The sequence below is a fragment of the Emydura macquarii genome, unplaced genomic scaffold, assembly GCF_026122565.2.
Source record: "Emydura macquarii macquarii isolate MOO-44397 ecotype Brisbane River unplaced genomic scaffold, CSIRO-AGI_Emac_v2 contig_1253, whole genome shotgun sequence".
In the NCBI taxonomy this organism is placed as follows: Eukaryota; Metazoa; Chordata; order Testudines; family Chelidae; genus Emydura; species Emydura macquarii.
In genome coordinates, this window is record NW_027131390.1 from 51269389 (window position 1) to 51288455 (window position 19067).

Below are 19067 nucleotides of genomic sequence, written 5' to 3' on the forward strand. Positions count from 1 at the left end.
AAAATCTTAACTGCACAAGGAAATTCTCCAAGTTTAAAAGTTAAGCATATGTTTCATGCAGATCTGGCTACTGCCCACAAAAAAAAGTTTACATGGAGTAGTAGTAGTAAGTGAAGGATTACAAACCAGTTGGGAATTAGCTGGCTCCCTTAATTGTTTCCAGACTGCAGAGTTTAGAGTTTAATACTGAAAATTTTGTAATATTGAAAATAAATGTATGTGGATTGAGTTAATGAGTATTCAGCCATTTTAAGAAAGCAAGTTTTATTTGTGAACTTACTTTGTCATGTTTGTCACCTCTGCTAGACAATGGCCATCTTTCTTTGTTTCTTCATCCTTTTCAAGATGATTCCCCTTTTCTTATTTAATAAAGCTATTGGAAAAGTTTTCCAAAGCACCTCAGTGATTTATAAGCCCAAGTTTCATTGGGAGTTGAAAGGATTTGGGCTCTCAAGTTACTGAGGTACTTTGGAAAATTTTAACCACTTTATATTTTGTTACACATGGGCGTGTGCATAAACGTGTTATTGCATTCTGGGTTTTTTATCTGCCATTACTTTGTGAGTGTGGTTTTCTAGATGAATGGTTAAAATTGGACCTCTTAATTATTTAGAGACCAGTATTTTGAGTGCATTAGACATCTGGAAAAAAATCTTATTTTTAGTACATAAATGTACCCTGCACAAATAAAAGAGCATACCTGTGTAACCCATAAATTTTCCAGGGATTTCCTGATTGCAGCATCGGCTACAAAAGATCTGCCCACACAGTCGACAGTGGTGTCTGCGCCGGAAGGTGGTGAATTTCTCACTGCAGTCATAACATTCTTTACACTGGCTGTCTGGCATCCAGTACTGCTTTAAATCACTATCCTACAAAGTCAGTCATGTTGGAGAAATGAGAAAGTATTCCAAACTTCTTGTTGCTACACAAGCAGTAAGTGAAAGAAAAAATGAAGCTGGCCATATTTATAAAAATAACGTATGTCACATATTTGCTGCAGCACTGCAAAGAGTCACAAGGTTATAAGTAAAATGACTGATCAAATACTTAGCCACAGAACTCAACTGAATTATCCTGATCAAATTCTCTGTCTGGCTGGTCCAGTAAGAAAGTGTTTCAACAATCAAAAGCTTGCAATCTGTAGATAAGACTTCAACTAGCACATGAAATATTGATTTATTTTTCCTTCCCCTGTTCATCCCTACTATATTACCTCACTAGCTGAGGGCCTGTCATAACGCTGACTTTTATTTATTTGGTTTGTCTCTATTACAATAACTCCCAAACTCTGGGACATGACTTGAATGGGTTTGTGCAGAGGTCTTGCAAGAAGTTTTCAAAATCTTACTGTTTTTGCATAAGACTGAATTAAAAAAAAGAAAAAAAAAGCACACTTAAAAAATTGATACTCCCCTCACCCTCATCAGTCCTATAATGATGTCCCTCTTTAAGGACACTATATTGAGTAGTTTAAGAACCCCAGATAGTGGTTCAGTGAAAACAAGTGTGGGATGTGCTGGCAGCAGGCAGCTACAGCTTCTACTAATCAAACAGCATTAAATCCAGATGTGTGCACACAGCATGACTGTACCTGGAAAATGTTCAAGCCCCACTAAAAAGAATGGGATACTCGAAGTAACTTTGCACGCAGAGCACGACAAGACAAGTCACTCAATCATCATGCTGGGCATATATGCTGTAATTGCCAATGACAGAGGGTACTGCCAAATCTCATGTGGCTGCACTGAATATAATGATCATTCCTTGAAAGAACTGAGTTCTGGCTGAATTTTTTGTGAAGTGACAGTATTCCAGTTGTTCCCGGTTGCAAGTTGTTCCAGGGACAAATCAGAAAGAGTTAATACAGAAATATGTCATTTCATATACAGTATGCTTTTGTCACTAACCCAAGTGTATTCTGAAGTGGCTGCTCAATACATGAAGTCTCCAGAAATGTTACAATATTTAGCAGTCAAACATTGATCAGCAACTAATATTCCCCCTAACCCTGCCCCCTCAAGAAACCTTGGGGAAAAGAATTTAATCATCAAGGTTAGATTTACAATTTTTAAAAAGTGAACCAAAAAACAAACCTAGAAATGTCAACATAAATGCCCATTGGGCTGCTGGCATGCACCACAAGAGACACTTATGTCCTGTGCGGAAGACATTGTTTCAGAATGTCTAGAACCTGAAGCAGCTCCCAAACTGAAGTGTCTTTGTCAAATGATACTGCTTTGCAATATATTAGCAACATGAGGGTACCCAAAAGCACCTTCGACTGAGTTAGCATCTCTGGTGCTGCATGCTCTTTTAACATCTGATGTATGTTCCTGATGAAGATAACTAGCTCTATTAGAGTTGTACCAGAATCCAGAATAAGAGAATACTTGTTTGAGTCATTTCACACAGCAGCTGATGACTTTCACATTCAGAGAGAAGTTTGTTCAGATGTTGCCATGGTGATTACATGTACTTGCAGCCTGCACGCAAGGATCTAAAATGATCACACCAAACACCTCCTGGCTTCAGTGGGTCATCAGTCAGAGCTTGACCGTGATGCCCTTATCTTCCAAGAGCTTGGAAAATGCCTGAAAACCTGTATCTGGTCCTTCGAAAGCTGCTGACATAGAACCCTGAAGAGTTAACAACAGTGGATTCTTGACTTTATGTATGACTCTGTAACAATATGTTGGTGAAGGGGAATCCAAACCCCTTTCTACACTGAAGCAAGAAGACTTGTGCCAACGCAATAGTTCATCTCTTCTCATTAACAACAGTGCAGCTTTCCCCAAATTGTAATAGGAATTTCTAGGTCAGCAGCAGGAACTTCAGACTCAGCTGCAGACCTTCTTTCCTGATAACAAGAGGGATAAAAAGGTAGATCCAACCTCTCCATTCAAGATGCTGACGGAGCCAATGCAAAGTCTCTGTGACAAGACCCTGCCACAGAACCTCTAGCCAGCCAAAATCTGCTGAGTTCCTGTCTCTACAAAGGCCTTAAAAATCGCCATCCCATTTTATCCCTGTACTTTTGCTAATCAGATAACTATTGCATGGTGGTGAGAAAAAAAAACAAAAGCATCACAATTGCCTGTCGACAAGGACTTCTGCCTGCACTTCCCCAGTTCATCATCATCACACGGAACATCTTTTGTCAGCAAAAGGGTTGCATCCAATCTGCTCTAATACAGTTTACATGCTAAAAACCAGTTTCACCCTTTCCCAGTTTTATTGTGATGAAGATACACAACTGCCTGTTCATACCTTGTCCCCAGGCTTAGCTACTCATGTTAGGACTGCTCTATTCGCAACATAGATCTTCTCCAGACAGCCAACCCCACCGGGATATGAAGGGAGGTGGAACTACGCCAGCAGAACCCATTTAACTCTTTCCCATCATGATCAACAACTGCTAACAGGGTGGAATGTTTCAGGCAAATATTCCCAGCTTCTTACATTCAGTTTGATGTGATTGTATTTAAAGTGTTGTACTTCGTTTGAAACTAAAGTTAGATTTCCAGAATTTCAGAATTAGTTGCTATTGCTACAATGAAAGATTTCATATGCTCATGGTTAGCTCTTGGGGAGCAATGTCATGAAACATTATAGTAAGAGAGGAATGAGGTCATCCTGCTCTGAAAGTTTTGGAAATTCTGATCTAGTAAGTAATTCAATAGGAAATACAAAGAATGGCATGCAATTTATGTCAAAAGTTGATTTCACCAGCTTAAACTACTTCTATATTTCTCCTCATTTCCCACTCAATTATAGCAAGCTTACTCATACTCTGTTCTACTGAATGCTAGTAAAAACCCCAAGAGAATTTCATAAGGTTTTGCTCTTTTCCATTAGCAAAACATGGAACACAGCAACAGAGAACCCTTTAATATTTTAATTTCTATATGCTTCGACTGGCCTAACTCACTTAAAACCCCTTGATGTGTACCTGGCTTTTCCCTTCCATGATTTCTTTGAGACGTTTTAAGACTGTGCTGAGACTTCTAAGCTGAACAGCTGTCCGAGGATCATGGCCACTGAGAGAAGATTCCACTTTTCTTCGTGTGTCTGAAGGGGAGAGAAGCTTATCATCATCATCACCGAAGGTACTGCAGAAATGCATGTCATATAACACAACATTTCCATTGGAAAAAGAGGAGTTCACCAGGTATGTAGTTTAGAACATTAGAATTTGCATCAATACTTTTTAAAAAGAGCTTCCTTATGTCAGATTGAGAGTCTGTAGTAATCTGAATTCAAAGTGTCTTGGATTTTTATACAACCACCTATCTGTTCCCTCTAGTATATTATCATAGAATCGAAGAGAACTTGAGTAGGCATAATTGTTCAAAACAAGTAGGAGTTCTCATCCAGTGTTTTCTTTAAAAAAAAAAAAAAAAAAAAAAATGCAAATTCTAATCTATTGGAAGTCTCATTTTAGAATATCTTCTAAAGCACCAATAATCACCAGATTGCAGCAAAGAACTTCAATTCAGTCCTGTACTGTATAGAAAGCCTTAATTCAAGACTATTTCAAACAGCAATAACTATTCATGCAAATCCCAGGCACAGCTGAGAGTTTCCATTAAAACAGTCACATTCATTAAGAATACAAAGAAGCCAGAGGTTACATTTCACCAACTTAATCTTAACAGTCGTGTTTATAATTAAGTTTAAGCCACTTTTCCCCCCAACATTTTTCTGTTTGTGGCAATTAGTTTCACCTACTGATTGGCTACAAACAGGAAATCAATCATCTTTGACATTTAGGTTGCAATAAGGGTCAGTCTTTTCAAAACATTTGCAAAATGATTCTCCCTGGTATTATGTAATGCATTTTTTCCCTGCCTAGTATGCCATAGAAAAGTTTTGAAAGAGAGAGTTACTTCTCTACGTTGTTTGCTTTTCTAAACAGCTTAAAGTTTCTTACCAGCTTCCTCGCTCGCCATCTCACAAGCATTTTATTTTGCTCCCTCTAGTACAGATAAAAGAGACAGGCTGCTTTTTGTTTACTGCTTTATATAATTTGCTGATGTCAGCAGGAATGCTCACAGCACTGACAAGCGTGTGTTAGTTTAACTGTTGCTGTGCAGTAAAAATTAGGCTCTGACTTTTGGGGGTGTGGTAGGAGAAACTTTATCTTTAAAGTAGCTTTAAAACACCACGGTTAACTAAAAATATCTAATAAGAATCTATTGAATGGCCTCATTCCTTGAGAAAAAAAAATTTATCAGCCCAGATGCAAGAAAACATTTGGCGGTTTGTCCACAAAGTCACTAGAGATCTGCAACACAAACAAAATCTTTTAAAACAAGTGTTAGATCTAGTTATACCTTCAATCATCTGGAATTTAAAGGCCAAACTCAGTGTCATTTTGGAGTACATCTATAGTATTTGACACTGATGTTTTAACAGGATTTCAGTGACTGGAGGATTTCAAATTAACATAAATATCTTTACTGCTTTAGGTTTTAAGATCTCTCCATCAGAGTATTCCCCGTATTCAGTGGGACAGCCTTGAAAGTAAATGCTTCAAAACTTCCAGATGGGTATGTGTTCTAGTGACATAAGTGTGTTTCTTAAATCATCTCTGCTATCACAGAGGTATTAAAACTTCCACATGAATTAGCCTATCATACCATCTGGTCAGTTAATAACAGTCAAAGCTCTTTTTAAACAAATGGTTTCAGGAAACAAGAATGTTTAAATTACATGTGTTGCAAGACAGGACAAGAATGTCAGTGAAAACTTCTATATAGACATAGCAAACTAGTGATAGTAAAAGTTAGATTTAAAAACTAATAGGTCAGAAGGACAAAAATGGAAATATGCATGGCTCATTCAAGAGTGTGTACCACCAGTAGTGAAAATACAGTGTTAAGTAATTCAAAGAGACATTGACCAAATTAAAGTTCAGTCAATGAATTTTCACTTCTCCTGCATGAGTCTCTCCTGCTATAGGCTTTACAGGAGTGAGAACACCATGCAGAAGAACAAAATCTAGTAGGATTCAGTCTCTTTTCTACTGTTTTCAGTCAGTTCCTCCCATGTGACCTTTCCTTTCCTTTACTCCCAGTTCATGCCCTTACCTCTCCCCATTACCTGCTTTTTCTGTTACAGCCATCTAACAGCATTACTGAGCATGTCTGAGTAACAAGCTAGAAGTGCTATTAATATTAAATGCTACTACTTCAACTGGGCAGCATATGAAGAGTCACTCAAGGTAGATTTGAGACTCATGACATTAGGTCAGGGTCATACTGCCTTTGTGTAATTTGGACTATGAACTTGGCGCACAAATGCATAAAGATGTATATACCAACTCCAACAGAAGCAGTCTGAGCCCACTGCTTCTATATGAGAGATCCTAATTCCCCTTTTCCCCACCCCTTGTGTAATCATTTATACCTGTGCAATAGTTACATGAGGGTCAGAACAACAGAATCAGGCCCAGAGTCTAAAAGCTGATTCTTTTGTACTACACTCAGCAAATGTACCTCCAGAATGATCTTGAAACAAAAGCATGGCATCCAACTGTTTCCTCTCAATTCCAGTTACGTAACAGTAGTTAAGTAAAAATGTAATGTTTTGGTACAAATTTAGCTTTAATATTACTATACAACTAGAAATAGAAGACAGTCCAGATTCCAAGCATAAGCTTTGTTTTCAGCTTACCACTTCGTTGCTAAAAAGTTTTAAACTACTTTTGTAATGCCTACAAGACAATAATTTCCGCTCCTTCTCTGGATTTACAACAATAGTTAGCTAACAAATACTATTCACAGAGTTATATCAATATCAATTGCACAGAGACAGTGGTCTAATGGTTAGAACAGGCGTTGAAACGAGACTCCAAGACTCTATTTCTACCTCTACCATCAACTCAGTAAGGGCTTCAGCAAGTAATTTAGCCTCTTTGCACCTCAGTTTACCTATTTATTTAGGCCAGCATTTAGCTGTTTGTGAAGGGATTAGGTGGTCTACTTCATACTAATACCTGTTGTAATGTATAAAGATGACTTATCTTTTAAGGGTGTGGGGCCAGATTTACACAAGTATTTACGGGACTAAAGATGCTACAAGATGCCTTGTTTGACTTGAAAAAGCATATGTGCAAGTTAGGCACCTAATTACCATTGACACTAATGGGAATTTGGCACCTTAAGTGATTTTGTAATCCCACTAGACACCTGTCAGCATCTTTCATCCCCTAAGTATCTTTTTACCTCTGCCCCCTAAGTACTTTACTTACATTTGTAAACAAAAAAAAGGGGGAATCTACCCAATGTTTTAGGCACTCCGCCATAAGTTCCAGAGACAGGCGTAAAATTGAACACAAGACTTCTTTAAACATGTTAGTGTCAGCATGTCACTGGGAAGAAGTGCAAAGTTTGGCAGTCTATGCAGACACCTCAGTTTGCCACGCAGTAAGCACAAGTCTACAGTGTGCCACACACTAACTGCATGGACCCCAGGTCAGTGCACATTAGGGAACTTTTAGGGCACATCAGCAGGGTCCACACAGACAGCTAGTGCGCTGCAGACTAGAGCAAGGCAGTTTTACACCCCAGCTTGCCAGGCAGCAAGTGCTTGTGCAGATGTATCCTTAGATACAATGGGTCTGATTCATGTCTCTGTCACTCTAGCCTTGTCCCAGTGTAAACCTATTTAAAACCATTACCACTGCATTACTCCAGTTTAATTCCAGGTAAGTCAGCCTCAGTGAGACTAAATCTATCTTGTGGCAGTTTACTTCCAGCAGAACCAAAATCCAAGGCCACCTCCTCGTTTCTCACACACACTATGCATCTAGCCTACTGGGTAATAACTTACGTTGGGTACTTGAAAGTTTTTAAAATGGTCTCAAACAGCAACTGCTTCACCCACCATCAAAATGTAAGACCGGCTAAATAGCACAAGCAGTACCACTACAAGGCAAAGTCATTGAGAATGACAATGAATATATCCAACTGGAAAAGCATACAGGACTAAGGTAGATAAAAATGGTGGTTAGCAACATTGGAATTTTGCCAGAATTAGACACCTCTACTTTTCGGAAGAGTGCCAGGGAATCTTAATAGTCACAAGCTGTTGAGACCTGGTTCAACCTCCCATGTGAGAGAGCCATCTCAGCAGTACATGACCATCCTCTAGCTCCACACTGTGGCATTAGTTCATTAGTAATCAGAAGGATTGCCAATGCCATATCATGAATCACCAACATCACCTGCTCAGCACCTGTTCTTTGGAGGGCTGCCATCCATGTACTGGCTCCACAGTTACACACCAGCAGATTCCAGTAGTGCTAAACTCACTCCAGATAGCTGGCTAGAAGGAATTCAATATGGCATATAAATAGTGTCTCTACATCAGACATTTAAAGCATTTTCTGCAAGTGCCCGTTGCATCTCCTTCTCAAAGATGCAACAAGTGAATGCTATGGGTAGTCTGAAACCAGAGATGATATTTAGTCTTTAGGACTGAGCCGTACAATTTACTTTGAGAGGTGTTAGTTCTGTAGAAATTTAAGTAAACAGAATAATTAGGCACTTAAACTTTTATCCAAAAATGCAATCCAGGCTATGTAGAGATGACATGATAATTTTGACCTAAGAGTGTCTGCTAGCCTTATTGTGCAGGATAACATTTTGTCAATAGTGCTTATAAAAGCTATGCTGGACAAGTTACTACAGTGTCTGGAGGGAACAGTGGACATGCTCTTGAGGATAGGTTGCAGTTTAAACAAAAAGTAGTGTAGTCTAATGGACAAGCAGAGCCAGGAATTTCCCAAGTTTTAACCCCAGCTCTCACATTGGAAAAGTCACTGAAACATTCTCTACCTCACTATTCCCACTTTTCAGGTGGAGAAACTACCTTCCTCCCAGGATAAGATAGCACCATGTGTGAAATACAGCAAATAGTATTAAAATTAGGCATATGTTACCTAAAGCTGTAGAAGCTCTTCGTTGTAGCTCCCCTGTAAGCTGCTTTTTGTATGGAACAGGTGACCTCAGAGACTGTGCCCTTGAGGTATGCTGAGGACTAGACCAAGTCCCACTCAGTGCCTGCTGCTCACCGTGGCCACTCTCTGCAGGAGATGGAAGTCTACAATCATCTAGGTTTAAGAACAGCAAGAAACTAACTGTGCAAAAGAGAAGTAGAAATCTAGCACCACAAGAAAGTTTACAGCTAAAGAAGCTTTACAGATAGTTCATTTGAATTATTATTTGTAATATGGTAGTGTCTAGAGGACTCGACATGGATGAAGGCTTCCATTGTGCTAGACGCTGTACAAACACAGAACTAGGAGGCTCTTCGGGCAGGAACCAAACCAGGTTCTACATTGTCTCATTTCACAAGTATTCTCTTCAAGAAAAAAAAATTGGAAAGACAATTTTACAGTAAATGTAATTCTTCCACATAATAATCAAGTATGAATTGTTTTTGCGACGAGCCTGTCTTTCGGAAGATAGATCTTTTGAATTGATTTGGAAACTAGTTTTTCCAACTACAGTGGCAACATATTTAACAACATGAATAGAGCCTCTTATTAATAAGTCACCTTCTTCAAATGGAAGCTTGAGTATAGCTAAGCCAGACGTGTCAAACATCCAGCCCACCAACCTTTTTGGTTCAGCCCCTGGCGGTGTCGTGCGCTGCTGCCAGAGGGTACAACGCCGCTGCCACAAGATCTGTGTACTCTAGCGGCAGCGCGTGGAGCGCGGTGTGCACGAGACACGGCGCTCCAAAAGTGCCTCGTATTTCTATTTATGGTATGTATGGCCCACTTGAAATACATTTAATTCAAATCTGGCCCACCATAGCAAATCAGTTTGACACTCCTGAGCTAAGCCGATCTTGCTGGTTTGAGTAACATGCTCATATTGTGTCGTTATTTATTTCAGCAGAATTTTCATGCTTTAAACATTTTGTGATCCTGCCCATACTTATATGATACAACTCAAATTAACCTGATATTGCTCCATTTTTAATGTTATTTACTTCAAGTTTTCAGTGGCATGTCAAGTTTGGCCCAAAATTTTATAAAATCTTGTTTTTACCCCAAAACCCTCAAGTATTTTCATCAAATTTTTAAATGAATCTAGTGGAAAGAGATTTTTAAACAAGTAGCATCTTCCCTGGTTTCTCACTACTCTAAAATATTGCAGCAGTTTGCTGATCTGAGATCTGGATAACTAAATCAACTAAAACACCTCATTAGACAAAAGTGATTGTGACAGGTGATTTTTGTTTTGCCCTCCTCCCCAAAAGAAATGCAGAAAAGGAAACAGAGTGAAGAGTACAGATTTTAAAATACACTCAATTAATAACTCAAAGTGTTTTAGTAACACAAGTATGAAAGTCCATTCCTTCCCTCCCCCATCATTAGTTTTCATTAACCTTTGTTACTTTCAACTTCCATTCACCACACTACTTTTGTAACACAGAAGAGAACCAACAGTTTGCATAGTTCTCGAAAAGCTCCTTTGTCAAGAGTATAAAGGTATAAGGAGCTGTTGTGGGACATATGGCATATCATAAGTATCAAGCAAAGGCCAGTCATGTTACATACTGGACTTTCACTATATTTCAACCCTTCTCATTCATAGATTCTAAGGACAGACAGGACCATCGTGATCATCTAGTCCAGTGTTTCTCAATTAAATTTGGCCACAGAACCCTTTTGAACTCCATAAATAATTGCGGAACCCCCCCCCCCCAAACTCTTAACAGTATTTTTACATATGGGGCCAAAAAAAAAGTCGAAATAAGCAAACTATATAACAAATTTCAAACAACTGGATCAGCGTTTCTCACTTTCTTTTTTCCTTACCCTCGATACTCTCCGTCGAATAATCCGGGACATCATCCCTTTTTTGGCGGCGCGGGAGAACGGCGCGGGAGAACGGCGCGGAACCCCAACGGTGTTCCCGCGGAACCCCAATTGAGAAACACTGATCTAGTCTCACTTGTATAATATAGGTCATAGAACTTTGCCAAAATATTTCTAGAACAGATCTTTTAGAAAACCATCCAACCTTTATTCAAAAATTGTCAGTGATGGAGAATCCCACATGACCCTTAGTAAGTTGTTCCAAAGTTTAATTATTTTCACCATTAAAAATGTACACCTTATTTCTAATCTGAATTTGTCTAACTTCAACATCTATCTATTGGATCAAATTAGACCTTTCTCTGCTAGACTGAAGAGCCCATTACTACATATTTGTTCCCCATGAAGGACTTACAGACAGTAATCAAGACACCCCTGATCCTCCTCTTTGGTAAACTAAATAGATTGAGCTTCTTGAGTCAATCACTAAAAGGCAGGGTTTCTTCTCTGAACCCTCTGCAATTTGTCAACATCCTTCTTAAATTGTAGACACCGGAACTGGACACAGTATTCCAGCAGCCGTCACGCCAGTGCCAAATACAGAGGTAAAATAACCTCTGTACTCTTACCTGAGATACCCTACTTATGCATCCCAGGATCACCTTAGCCTTTAGAAATGCACTTCAAGAAGTATTTTCCCTACATGCATTACTGAAACAACCATTTGAGACCACAGATAAGGTGACAAATACACAGGGAGTGGGGAGTAGAGAAAAGCAGGGCCAAGGGTAGAACTTGCACCAAAAATGCTCATCTCACTAGTGGTGTGGGCAGGCAATGGTACACTGCTTCCACTGGGAATTTCCCATGGAGACGTGACCTTTACATTCCTACTAGGTAACTAGGGCTCCACATAAGCCCTGCTAATGGAGGCTTAGGGCTGGTCTACACTAGAGAGTTTTGTTGATAAAGTCAGCTTTTGTCAACAAAACAGTGGAGGTGTACACACTGAAAGGCACCTCCCACCAATGGAACTCCCCTGACATGCAGACATAATAAAACCACCTCAACAAGAGGCGTAGGGCTTATGTTAGTATATATAGGGTGACGCAGTGTCAATGTAGACACTGCATCCTCCTTACATCAGCAGTTAGCTGTCATTCTTGTCAATTTCAGGGCTCCAGCTGACCCCTGAAAATGACAAGAAAACCAGCTGGAAGCAGGGCGAAAAGCCCCAGGACTGCTGGACCCATGCTCCCGTCTGCAAGCCGGGGCAGGAGAAGCTCCCTGGCTGAGCTGGGCAGCCTTGTCAAGCGGGGCGAGAAGCTGGGATGCCTGGACCCCACTCCCCAGGGCAGCTTCCCCTTGGGAAGCCCACCTGGAGGCTTCACCCAGCTCCCGGTGGCGAACAGGGATGGCAGAAGCCCAGGGCTAGCTCCTGGCAGGGAACTGGAGGCGGGGAAGGGACAGCCAGGGTCTCTCAGCTCCCCACACTGCCCCTCTTAGGTCAGTGAAAGTGCTCCTGGTGAGGACACACTCCACCGACCCAAGAAGGGCAGTGTGCTGTGGTGGCTGTAAGTTGACATATGTTATGTAGACTTATTTTTTGAGTGTAGACAAGGACTTATTGGTGCATCTCTCTGATGGCTAGTCCCCAGCCACTGCTGGCTGCTGACAGTCTCAATCTAGGTATGTCAGAGGTTGCAAGCAACTCGCACTTCTTCCATTTTCCATCTACATCTCTTCCTGACAGGCTTAATCCTATGATCAAGGTTCCACCATCTTGCCAGAGAGTGAATCCAACTCATATATTCTATTAAAGAAAATAAAACACACATAGAAGCCCACATTCATTTGGCTGGCTGGTAGTCTGAAACCATATCCTCATCTCATGAAGTGTCATGGTTTGGAATACTAGGTGTGCATTAGCATGGAAGTAGGAAATTTAGGCACAATAACAAGTGCTTACCTTTGCCAAAACGAAAGAGATTTACAAAGGAGCTGTAAGCAGATTTAAAAGGAGGCTCATCTTGATCAGGAGTCAAGGGTTTGAAATGAGTAAGATGAGAGGGACTGCCAGGAGAGCGAGGCAGATCATTAACACAGTCCAGTGTTGGAGATTGTTTGTCATCTGTGGCCATCTCATGTATCCTGGAAAAGAATTTATGTGTATTACAGGCATGCCCTTAACAAACCTGAATGTGATAAAGCAAAAGCAACATCCAGTCAGCTGAAAGACCTGTGAAATTGGATACCAAGAGTAGGCTCTGCACTGTTCTTATAGCACACATTGGTTGTTGGTCCACAGAGAATGGCCCTTTTCCCCGTCAAGAGGAAGTTATGAATCTTTACAGACAAGAATATGAAGTCAAAACACAACCTAAGAGGAAGAACTAGAATCAACAATTGAATTCAAGAGCTACACTGGTCAGACACCAGTAAGGAAATAAAAATTAGGGTCCACAATTACTTTATTGGCATCTTAGAATTCTAAGGAAGTAGAGCTTCTAATGCCAAATAAAAGCGGAACTGGAAACTCAAGTTACTGTTTATGACTAAGAAATCTTGCTGTGGAGGGAAAGAAGGCAGTGTAAAGACTGATGTTCATAGAAGTGTAACTGGTTAGAGCAGTGGCCAGAGCTGTGGTTTATGATATCACATGCAACTCTTTCAGAACTTCCTTATTTTCCAGACAGAGCTGAGAAATAAAAAAGATATCTGCAAGCAAATCAAGCAAGTTCTTGGTTTGCTTTCTCTTGCTAGTTCGTGTAGTAAGATTAGCCCTTATTACAGGGGGAGGGTGGATCCAAGCCTGGTTTCACATTTAGGTTTCTTTTCTAGGATTGTTGGTTCTCTCTTTTTTAAAGAGAGAGGGTAATCATTTCCAAGGAAACTCTGCAAATCTCCTTCGGTAAATTTGAGGTGCCTCAGTCCCAGCATGTAACACCCCCTTTGCCTTAATTCTAGAACAATTTTCTTTCGCATCACAAAGCCTCATGGAACTCTGTCAGTCACCCAGCTTCCACAGCACAGGCACAGAGGCATTTAGGCCTTGTCTACACTCGCAGTCATGCCAGCAAAACTTTGTCGCTCTGGGGTGTTGGGGAAAAAAAAAAACGAACCACCCTCCTTTCCCCCCAGAGCAATATAAGTTTTGCCGGCATAAATGCGGACAGCACTATGTCGTCGGAGAGAATCTTCAGCCGACATAACGGGGCTACTCTCACCCTTATGCTGGCAAAACTTATATCACTGGGGTGGGGGGGGGGGTTCACACCCCAGAGCAACAAAGTTTTGCTGCAGTGTAGACAAAAGCCCTTGGGTTCCTAATTTTCATTAAATTCAACAAGAGTTAGGTGCCTAAATACCTGTGAGGGATCCAGGTCAGTCTCTCCAAATTTAAGTGGCATGTTTACAGCACCTGAATTTCTTGAAGCATTTTCAAGAGGATTAAAGTGGTTTTTTCAATTGTTTCTCTCTGGTGCTGCATGCCACAGTAAGTTAGATAATGACAAGGTAATGAGTCCTCCATTAGTAATCATTTATTTAAGCTCACCATGTGGTGGTTTCTATCAAAAGTATCTTCAGGGTTAGCCAGCTCAACAACTGCTACTTCTACAGTTGAGTAACCCTTACCCTTCCCTTATCTCAAACATGCACACTTTTCTCTCTCTATTCATGCTGCAAGACCAACACACAGCATTATACAATTGTGTGGGGTAACAAAACTACCAGAACAAGGCCAGTTGGAGGTCTAAAAGAAAATCAGCCCTGTCTCATCACCTTGATGTGATCATCAGGCAAGGTAAGTAAACTGAAGTCATTCATCTTCAGAACTAGGCAATACAAAATCTGGAAGGAGAAATATTTTCCTTCATAAAAACTATGGCTAGATTCTGTGCCTAATCAAAAGGGCTGGGGGGAGGAAGGATGTCTGCCATTAAGTTTAGATTATACTAATGTTCTTCTAGTTAGTTTCAGAAGTTACTGTTAAGTAAATGTATTCACATTCCCTGCATTATACTCCACTTCTCCTAGTCAAGGATTCCATCAGACATTCCTCTCTGGCCCCCAAGAAAATAGGTGGAAATAGTTGCTCACTTGTACTTGGTGCAGAAACTAAGCAGTCAGGGGGCACATGATCCCAATCAACAGATTAGTAAGAAAACCAGATCATGCCTCTCCCTCTGGAACTAGGGAGATAATCTAAAGTGACTTTAGCTATGGTCAAATTTTGTCCATATGCCTTATCTATAACAAATGCAATGTTTAGTCAGTGCAATAGCTGACTTACATATGTCTTCATGCATTTTTAATATGCATGGACATGTAACTATTGAGACAGTCTATGATACAGATCAGGATCCCACATGATTGACTAGAACAGTTCAGAGACATTATGGTCTAACAGGTCAATAAATGCACTTAACCAATATCTTTCTTGCTATTCTGGTATTACTTGTAATCATGCATTATGTATTCTAGGTTTAAAGGCAAAGCAATCTTTATTTTACTAGTTTTAAGACTGCCTCAAACACTTCAAGATTAGTTACAGAATATCACCTTTGAATATCCTGGAAGTCTATCAGTTGGCATCACACTCATCACAGGAAGGTAAACATTTTCCCCTTCCCCTGCTTTCTATAGCACATAATTCATCTCCTGCTTCCAACAGTCACTGCCCTATTTGTATACCTGGTTTTAGAGAGCATTTTGAAACATGGTTGGTTTAAAAGGCATTGAGGTAGGTGTTTTTTGAAAGACAAGGTGGGTGAGGTAATATCTTTTATTGGACCAGCTTCGGTGAAAGAGACATGCTTAGGAGCTACACAGAGCTCTTGGTCTCTGGGTCTTCTTGTAAGCTTAGGGGTTCCCTTCAACCTCAAGCTTAATACACAGGCACCCAAAAAAGTCCAGAAATTCTCCTGTGCATTATTATGTGGATGGAAGAGAAACAAGCAATAACAGAACACACCCACCCCTGCATTCCAGGTATCAGCCCATCTTCCCTAACAATGCAAGCCTCTTCCGAGCGCTACATTTCCTTGCACAGGTTTTAGGAGTGGGTGGGGGGGTGGGGGGTGAAGGGGTCTAGCTTTAAAAGCATCCCCACTTCCACTAGCTCCCTTAGGGGATTAGAGACGTCATGAAGCCTTTCATCACAGAGGAGGGATTTTCTTTGCAGACAACACATAAAATGCTATAGCACCGGTCAGATCTTGGGCTGGCAATCCCCCCAACGTCCCCTGGGCCTGTACTCCCGGAGGGCGCCCCCCCAGCACTCTTCCCCCAGATCCTGACCCGGCACTCCCCGCAGCGCCCCCGACCCTGGGCTGGGCCGGGCCGGGCACTCCCTGGGAGGAGCGCCCCAGCCGTACCTTCTCCTTGTCGCTGCCGCCGCGGGGGGAGCGCGCCTCACATGCCAGTCCGGCCGCGCCGCCTCTTCTCCATTAACTCTCGATCCGCTTCCGGTCTCTCGACCCATCCCCCTCCTAGCAACTGGCTCGCTCCCGAGCCCCAACCAATCGACCGCGGAGAGCAATGATGCAGGAGCAGAGAGCCGGCAGCAGAGCCGCAGAACAATCCACCCGGTTCAGCCCACCTCCAGCTTGGAGAGTCCGAGCTAGGGAACTCAATGCTGGCAGCAGTCATGCGTCCCTCCCTCGCTTGGCTTGACCCCGGAGCTACCTGCCCTGCCTTGCACGCACATTGATGGGATGGGAATCGGGGGGCAGCCACCCCAGAGCCTATGGGGCTCCCGGGAGGGAGCTGAGGGCCTGTTCCCTCTTAGGTTGGTGGAAGTGCCCCTGGTGAGGAAGCACTCCACCAAGCCACGGAGGGTAGTGTGGACATCCGCCACCACAGTAATTATTGCGATGGCTATAAGTTGATCTATGTTGTTGACTTATTATTCTAATGTAGACAAGGCCTAAATGTATTGTGAACTTCTCCAGGCAGATTTTATTAAGCAAAGCCACCCACCCAGTCACATGCATTTACAAACTCTACTAGCAAAGCACAGGAACCTAGCTTTCTAGAGGGTGTTTTGTTTTTGTTTGGGGTTGGGGTGTTAAATTCCATCTACACTCCAAATCCCCATTCACCCTTACACTTGGTTTGAAAAATAGGAGGGGAAGAAGGAATAATTAAATTATTGCAAAGAATTCATCCTTTTCTACTCAAAATTTCTGTGAAATGTTTGATTAATATTTCAAGCAGTTATTGTCATAGGATGGGATTTTCAAAAATGCTTAGCCTCAGCGTAACTCTGCTCTCATCAAATTCAATGTTGAAACTCCCATGGACTTCAGTGAGAGCACAACTGGGACAACATTGGGCATTGTTTCAAAATCCCACCCCTAGCATATGCAGGGCCTGATAATTTGCTGCATTATTAACACCTGTACACACTGGGTGCCAAAATGCAATCAAATCTCAATTCCCCACTCATCTACATCAATGGTAGCACTTGCACAGGTATAAATGACTATACACCTTGCAAAGCAGTAGAGAAAAAGGCCCCCAAAGCTTAAATTACACAAGAGGAATCAGTCACCTTCAGACATACAAACTCGGATGAAAAAACTGAGAGAGTGTGTAAACATCACACGCTGAACAGCACTGGAATGCTTCCTTTTTTCTAGAGGGGTAGCCATGTTAGTCTGTATACAGCAAAAGCAACAAGAGTCCTGTAGCACTTTAAAGACTAACAATTTTTGCGGGGTAGGTGAAGGGCAATAGTGTTTGTTTAAAATATTGCAAATTAAGGCCCTGTTCCTGCAAGCACTCTCCTATTCTGTAAAGAATGATGTAATAATCACTGTAGTATATGAGCAACTTCTAGTGCATTAAGTGACACGACTAACATCTGTCACATATTTATTCTCTGATCCTTTCCCCAGGGGGAGAATTGTATGCAGCTGGTTGTCTTGGAAAGGTATTTTTGTTAGTATTAGTATTTGTCCTTTTTCTTTGGTTGGTTTTTTTTAGTATATGTTTATGTTAGAGAAGGTCAAAAAACGCACCTTGCATGGGGAAGTGGAAGGCAGTGAGATCTGTGCTGTTCTTAGTTCCTAGGGGAATTCATTCCACAGCCTCAGGCCAACACCCTCCCTCTCCAGAGACAGCTCTGTCTCCTGCATAGACAAGCTTTACTCTTATTGCAGAGAAATCCCCTGTGCCAGGGGAGTGAAATTCTCAATCACGGTCTTTGTCCCAGAGCTTTAAATAGTCTTTTAGATATCCTGGACCCAGGCCCAGGAGTGTCTTGAAGATAAACACCAAGACCTTGAAATGGATTCTCAATATTCTATGGGAAGCCAGCATATAGAGTGGAGGACAGAACCGATGTGTTCACGGTAGCTTGTGTTGCTGAGGAGACTTGCTGCAGTATTCTGTACTAATTGGAGTTTCCTATATGTTGATGCTTTGTGCTCCATTACTCTGCATTGCTGTTTCCAGGATGGGATGGAGCCTCCTAACCAACCAGAGATGATAGAAAGTGACACTCATGTCATGGATGCTGCCATGTGAGAGCTCAGTATCAACAAGAAATCCAAGAATACTCTTAAACGAGAAACAAAATTGACTAACTGTATGTGTTCCTTCAACAAAAGAAGACTGCTACTGCACTTAACTTTAAGCACAAGAAGTCCCTTTGAATGCAATAGATTATGTGTATAGATGTTTGTAGAGTCAGGGCTTTACCTTTTGAGAGTTAAGCTATAATTTTTATCAAACATTATTTTCTTAATTTCTTGCACTATAGAACCTTTTGTCTGACATTATCAAAGGACTTTGCCAACACTAATTCTCTCTTTGGTGCACAAGTTAAAAACTGTTTGAAATGCAGAGAGCAGAATGAAGATGCAAGTAGACTAAGATCAGAGAATGCCCTATTAAATGGTGCCTTGCAGCCACATTAAACCAATGTCTTCCTGGGCAATGCCCCTGGCACAGCAACTCCCTGGCAGATTCACACTGACTCTGCCTCTCTTCCTACAAGAGTTATTGCCATGGGGAATTGTGTTGGGGCAAACCAGGGTAGGAGTTGGTACAGCCAACGTGTTCCTACAGCCCAGTGATTCTCCAACTAATGCAAAGCCTAAAGGGATGGTGACATGAGTTAGGGCAGCCATTAGGGTTACTCTAACCTGCACCAGGTGCTGCTGGCCCAACCCTCAGCAGCCCCAAGACCATAGGTGCTGGAACTAAGGATGCAGGCACCCCC

General features: G+C 41.5%; 1 protein-coding gene and 1 long non-coding RNA gene across 5 annotated transcripts in view; one reads left to right on the top strand and one right to left on the bottom strand.

Moving 5' to 3' along the window:
• PIKFYVE (phosphoinositide kinase, FYVE-type zinc finger containing) overlaps window positions 1-16296 on the bottom strand; it is a 90769-nt gene extending 74473 nt beyond the window's left edge. For 3 of the 4 annotated variants that reach the window (XM_067548749.1, XM_067548748.1, XM_067548746.1), the window contains exons 1-5: window positions 16216-16296; window positions 12807-12988; window positions 8948-9118; window positions 3953-4071; window positions 701-872 (exon numbers count right to left, since the gene is read on the bottom strand). In XM_067548749.1, the coding sequence (XP_067404850.1) occupies window positions 701-872; window positions 3953-4071; window positions 8948-9118; window positions 12807-12978 (634 nt within the window). In that variant the 5' untranslated portion in view covers window positions 12979-12988; window positions 16216-16296. The remainder of the gene's footprint in view (window positions 1-700; window positions 873-3952; window positions 4072-8947; window positions 9119-12806; window positions 12989-16215) is intronic. The other variant, XM_067548747.1, reaches the window with a different exon arrangement.
• LOC137153424 (uncharacterized) lies at window positions 14440-18961 on the top strand. Its single transcript, XR_010919799.1, has 3 exons — window positions 14440-14642; window positions 15323-15451; window positions 18299-18961. It is a non-coding gene; the product is annotated as an uncharacterized lncRNA (long non-coding RNA).
• Window positions 18962-19067: the final 106 nt, after the last annotated feature.